This window comes from Ruditapes philippinarum, unplaced genomic scaffold (assembly GCF_026571515.1).
Source record: "Ruditapes philippinarum isolate M1 unplaced genomic scaffold, ASM2657151v2 ctg11658_1_1_1_1, whole genome shotgun sequence".
NCBI classification, from domain to species: Eukaryota; Metazoa; Mollusca; class Bivalvia; order Venerida; family Veneridae; genus Ruditapes; species Ruditapes philippinarum.
Window position 1 is genome coordinate 10,598 of NW_026862075.1, and position 6,100 is coordinate 16,697.

The window sequence follows — 6,100 nt, forward strand, 5'->3', positions numbered from 1 at the left end:
GAAAAAATAGTTATTTGATCCTTCATACGTCCCAACTGCAGTGCCTTCAGCACTTTGATTTCAAGTGGTAACTCTGAAGAATCACTGCAGATACGAAGCTTTACTTGTGACAGAAGTATTAATTATTCTCTACGTTAGTTTCGATCTAGCATAATTATATCATGTTACATGAGCAACGTGTTAATATTGTTGTTAATCGATAAGAAGTACATTATTTAAATTTTCGCGCTTTGATTTCAGTTATATATATATATTGTACTATAAATATATACATACTGGTTAATGCCACGTTCAATCGAATATATGGATCCGTTAAATCAATAACGAAAGTAGTATAAAATTATATCAAACTTTCCATGTTGTAACACTGACTTTAAATATGTCGAAGGAAATATTTCATTGTAATTTTATATATAATAATATTGAAATTAAAGAGACTGATGATAATCTACTCGCTACCAAATTCGTTCACTATTTAGACAGTAAAATAAGTGGGTGGGGTTTTAAATGTTATCTTGCAGATAGGGATTGTTTAGCGGGTAGAAACGTGTTTGATGAACTGTTTAGGACAGTGTCGGAGACAGAGAAATGTTTAGTAATTATAACCCCAGAGTTCAGGAGAAATTACTGGGCTAAATATTGCAAACAAGCTGCGTTTAAGTATTTGTTACAAGAGGAACACCAACACAAGATGATCCCAATCACTCTTAATATCAATGATACAGGATCACTGAAGGAGTTGAATGTCAATGACCCAATTCATATAAAAGGATCAAATGAAGGGGAATGGAAAAGAGATATAAACGAAATGCGCTGGCAAAAACTGAAAAAGGTATGACCCAATCATGGAAACATTTCAAGTTATATTAGCCTACTATTTAGATTATATATTGCAAACCATTAGAGAGTTATAAATCTACATAAATTACAAATGATCGTCACTTTATACGCAATTTAGAAACATATCTATCCTACTTCCACAGTAGAGGTGGCACACTACATGTATATATTAGCTAAAGAGACTTCAGCGAACAGGTTTTATAGTATTGCTAGACCTGTTCACTGTCGCAACGTCAAAATAAAAGCGACATATAAAGTTATGGAAGTCAGAACTAACTATATATAAAACGAGAATTCAGCTTAAAATGATTTAATTACATAAAGTATTTAAAGAATATTGTGATTTAATTACATAAAGTATTTATAGAATACTGGTCATTAATGGGATCCCATTTCTCTCAAAGGCAGTCGGTGCGTGGCTTGGATAGTATACATGTACATGACCATTCCCACTTATTTTTAGCTCACCTGAGCAATGCTCAGGGTAGCCTACGCCCCCATACATCGTTTTAAACATGCCAGAGTTGCGAGGCCTTATGTATGCCCCACATTACATATACACCCCACAAGTATGGTCTCAAATAGACCGATGCCCCGTATATATATATACATACATAAAAAATCTTCTTTTAAAAAACCCAATAAGCTAGACCTTAGATGTTTAGCATGAAACATCTTCTAATGGGTGTCAACCAAGTTTGTTCAAATAAAAGCCCTGGGGTTTAAACTGGCCCCGCTCCGGGGGCCTATATACAGGTGAGCGACTTTGGGCCATCATGGCCCTCTTGTTTATAAATATTTTTTTTTCACTAATGAAATATTTTTTTCACTCAAAATATTTTTAAAATATCTTATTTTTTAATAAAACAACAAAGGAAAGTTGTTTATAAAGATTTAATCCATATATACTATAAAATATAGTAAAGGTAGAAAGTGCCTTTCTACTAAATTTGGACCGGTAAGCAATAGTATTATAGCTGCCTTTTCTGTTTCAAATGTTTGCATGCACTGACATTAGTTTGTTATTAAGAAAAACAAAATCGTCGTCTTTCGACTCGGTCAAGCGATGTCGGACCTAGACAAAAAGTGCATTTTCGCTTTCAAATTCCACCTTTTGTCATACCAACTGGTCTAATATTGTACACTTTTCGAAAGAGAAATCATTTCTGCGTAAATTGCACTTTATTTGGTGAAAATTGGTTGACAATTAACAAAGAAATGGGAGGTAAAATAAGGCCTTGTGGTAGTTCCACTGGCGAACCATTTTTCCTTTACTATATTTATAGTAAATATATGGATGAAATTTTTAAAAACAACTTTCTATTGTTGTTTTATTGAAAATAAGATATTTTAAAAACATTTTGAGTGAAAAAATATTTTATTAGTGACAAATTTTTTAATAAAAAAAGTGGGCGTGGTCATGTACATGTATGCTATCCAAGCCACACACCGACTGCCTGTGATTTCTCTCAAACATCCTGACTTTATAAATAATAATAAACGAAAACTTTTTACCAAGCTAGTGAAGAAAGTTGATTTTAAGAAGTCAATGTGTATGTGTACAATACAAACTATTTTGTTATCATATACAATGTATGTTTGTTCTGTTGATTTCTGGGATGTTTAATATGCAAAAATCATTTTGTTATTTCTGAGATGTTGATTTAATCTTTTTAAATCCGCACAAAACTATTTAACATTTTAACACAGTTTTTCCTCACAAAGTGCCTCCCAGTTATGGTCAATGGAAATATGCAATTGTAGATGTCGACAATAAAAGTAATTAGTATCCTTGGTTTCTTTAATATAAAAAAATAAATTCTTTATTTTCAGACTCTTGAAGACAAAGCAACACATGTAGCTGAAGGTATGTTGGATTCGAATATATGTTGAGAGATATTTCAGTAGAATCAAGTTCTAGATGTAAATGATATTTCAGTAGTACACCTTTAAGTATAGAAATTATGCTTACTCGTTACTCTATGGATTATTGTTTTTATTTGTCCTCATCAATTAAAGTGCCTCATAAAATCCGATATTTTAGAAGAGATGCAAACTAATCAGGAATCACAAATTGTATCATGACTTACATTAACGCTGCATCAACTCATGTAGTATATATTTTTTTTAGAACGAGGTGACAATCGGCTTCGAACAGAGGGACAACATATGCTGGTTACAGAACCATCTTCAGCTACAAATATGTCAAACATTTCGTTACTTCCTACATGTATTGCTGTTCTCATTTTAGCGCTGAACATTTTTTTATTTTTCAACTTTTAGATCATTTTGCATTGTGTGTGAGAAGTTTGAGATATTATTTGTAAGCTATCTTTTACATACGCGATTTCTTTAAATTCTTGTACTGATTCTTACTGTGTGTGTTAAGGTATGCCTTGGAATTCCGGAAGGTTTTTTCCCCGGTATATTCAAATCAGTATCTGTTGATTATATGAAAATACTCATTACATAAACAATTTGAGTGATCATAGTCTTCAGTCCTCTCACATTTTATTGGGATGTGTTGATACTTTTATACAAAGCATATATATTATATATTTCTGTACCGAATTTCTTTTTACTTTTATATTTTTATAGTTTGTTTTTAGACAAATTTTACTGTTTAATTACCTTGTATTGGTTTTTGTCATGTTTGTGCCATATTTATAATTGCAAAAGATTGTTAGTAAGTGTGAACGGTTAGTGTGAACGACTGTTGTGTTGTGTCTTCTTTTAACTATTTATTTCTTTAATGCAAAATAGTGCTTCATATTGATATTTGGTGTACATGTGTATAAATATATTGGCTATGTGATATTTAATTTTGGATATAAATCTGTGCTTTATACTGGAGACATTGGACAAAAACAAACAAAAAAGAAAGGATAGTTAGTGCCTGAGACGCAAATACGCTTTGTGTTATTCAGTCATTTTGGAGTTGATATAGGTATACATATTTTATAGAAACTGAAGATTGAGGATAACTTTCTGTTTACTGTTAACATGTCACATAGAGTCCAAACTAACCAGCGCTCTTCGGCCTTAAATTAAGTGCCTGTGAAAAGATTATACGATCACTCACCCCTACTGACAATTGTATTCGTTACGCTTGAGTGCGGCGCTGTTTTCGGGATTAAGGACAATGGTTACGTCTAGCGACGGAGGGACAATTAACAACAGTGGGAAATCGGAACTGATATCATTAAAAGAAAACACGGAAGTGGCTCATACGGGTAATACAAAGGCATATGCTAGTGCCGTTACAGGCAAAACACAATCACAGAGTCAGTACGATACTTTCAATATCCCACACAATGAAGATCTTGAAGAGTATAATAACTTGGTAAAGCTTTATCATGATATGCCAAAAGACTTATTTGCTCAGCATTTGCTTAGGATGTATGCATCATCAGAATCTGACTTGGAACGTGTCCGTGTACAATATTTTGAAGTACTTAAACAGGAGCATGATGATTTTCCTTTTGGACTTAGCGCAGAACTAAAACGAAGAGTGTTTAGGGGAAATGGTGACCCGATAGCAATCAAACTAGCCCAAGATATATATACGATAATTTCAGTTACTCAGGGCGAAGACTACAGTTTACTCAAGGAAATGATTAGTACATCGCGACGGCGTTCGGTACCAGTTGCTGTCCTTGATGATTTCCCCACAACACCAGATAGGAGTAATTTAAAAATTACTGATAAAACTTCTGTTCAAAATAAATGTCAGTGTTGACAGAACTTGCTTTGCTCAACGATACTGTATCGTCATTACAAGCTGTAAGTTCTTCTCCTGAGTCAAAGCCTGCATGCCAGCGACCAATTACGGGCAGGCAGGACAGATGAACTTTATGAAAGAGACGATGAACAATATCAAATGCGATATTCTGGAGGGTAAGCAGAGTGTGCGTGGAAGTGTCCTCGAAACTGAAATTGCTGTGAGCAAAAAACAGAGTGAGATTATTAAATGTGAAGTTGATTTGCAAAACCGTGTCAACAAGCTAGAAAAGTTTATAGACACAAACTCATTATATTCTGTAGCACCTTTGGCATCTCAAAATATACCACAAGCACAACTGTATTATGATGAGAATATAAATACTCCTGCTAATGAAAATATTCCCACAGCCTACAAATCTATTAACAGTGTGTCATCCGAGGAGGTACAATTTGTCGATTCTTCCTCTACCGTTATGTCTATTGAAAATGAGCAGACGACAGAGACGGGTTTTAAACCAAATCCTCCAACATATGCAGACGCTATCTGTGTTGAGTCTTTGACAATGTCGTTTGAAAACGAGGCTCATCTGGGATTGTCTGCTGTTCCAAGAGTAGCAGAGAGTAGTAACATCGAGACAGGGCCTCAAGACAACGATTTTGCGCCTAAAGAAACGACTACATACCCCAGAGAACGAATACCGGTGCTTGAGAGAGGTTATACGCGTGTAACACCCAGCAATGACGATGTTGAGCTTTCTACAACTAAACATACATGTCACTTCTGCTTGCTAGGTTTCCGGAGATCTATGAATAGGAATATTCTTCACTCTTTTATCTCAAAAGGCGGATACCTGGCGAATGAGATAGGACCTTTCCAGGCCCCTACTGTGTATACTATTAGAACTTTTCCTATGAGAAGATATCGAGATAGAGTTGTCGTTCGTGTCAATGTTGCTGCAGATTTTAGTGCAGATTTACTGTTGAATGATAGGTTTTGGCCTAGTTATATGTCATGTGAACCGTGGAAATCCAGAACATTTAGGCAGCGATCCTGGGAACATAGCTCGACACGTGCTCGCGCTGATCATTCGTGTGTTTCTAATAGAGCGCAATTTAACAATCATTTTACTGATAGAAACCCCTTTGGAGTATTGGATTGTTATAGTGACTAATAAGTCTTACTTAAACCAGTGTACTATTAAAATAACAATTTTTTTACAGACTACACTATGAATATAAACATAATGACTTGGAATGTTACAGGTTTAATGTCGAGTGTACCATATCTCGCAGGTATGCTTAAGCAAGGACAAATTGACTTTTGTGGATTATCTGAAAATTGGTTGTTACCTGATAATGTCCATTTTCTAGTCAGTATTGAGACAGACTATTATTTCCATGCTGTGTGTGATGAGAGTAATAAATTATCCAGATCTCGATCAGGTAAAGGTGGCGTTGCCCTTTTATGGCATAAGCGTTTTGATAATATTGTAACGCCATTAAACATTGACGATGACAGAATTGTAGGTATTCAATT

The 6,100-nt window shown here is 34.6% G+C and overlaps 1 protein-coding gene across 1 annotated transcript; it reads left to right on the forward strand.

The window, feature by feature from the left end:
• The first annotated feature begins 290 nt into the window (after nucleotides 1-290).
• LOC132717863 (uncharacterized) lies at nucleotides 291-5,859 on the forward strand. The gene is made up of 3 exons (XM_060701439.1): nucleotides 291-832; nucleotides 2,674-2,707; nucleotides 2,972-5,859. Exon 3 carries the CDS (start codon nucleotides 4,653-4,655, stop codon nucleotides 5,733-5,735), a length of 1,083 nt encoding a protein of 360 aa, XP_060557422.1. The 5' UTR covers nucleotides 291-832; nucleotides 2,674-2,707; nucleotides 2,972-4,652; the 3' UTR covers nucleotides 5,736-5,859.
• The last annotated feature ends 241 nt before the right edge of the window (nucleotides 5,860-6,100 follow it).

Excerpts from the sequence above, each read along its gene's own strand:
- LOC132717863 (XM_060701439.1), top strand. The coding sequence starts at position 4,653 with ATGCCAGCGACCAATTACGGGCAGGCAGGACAGATGAACTTTATGAAA.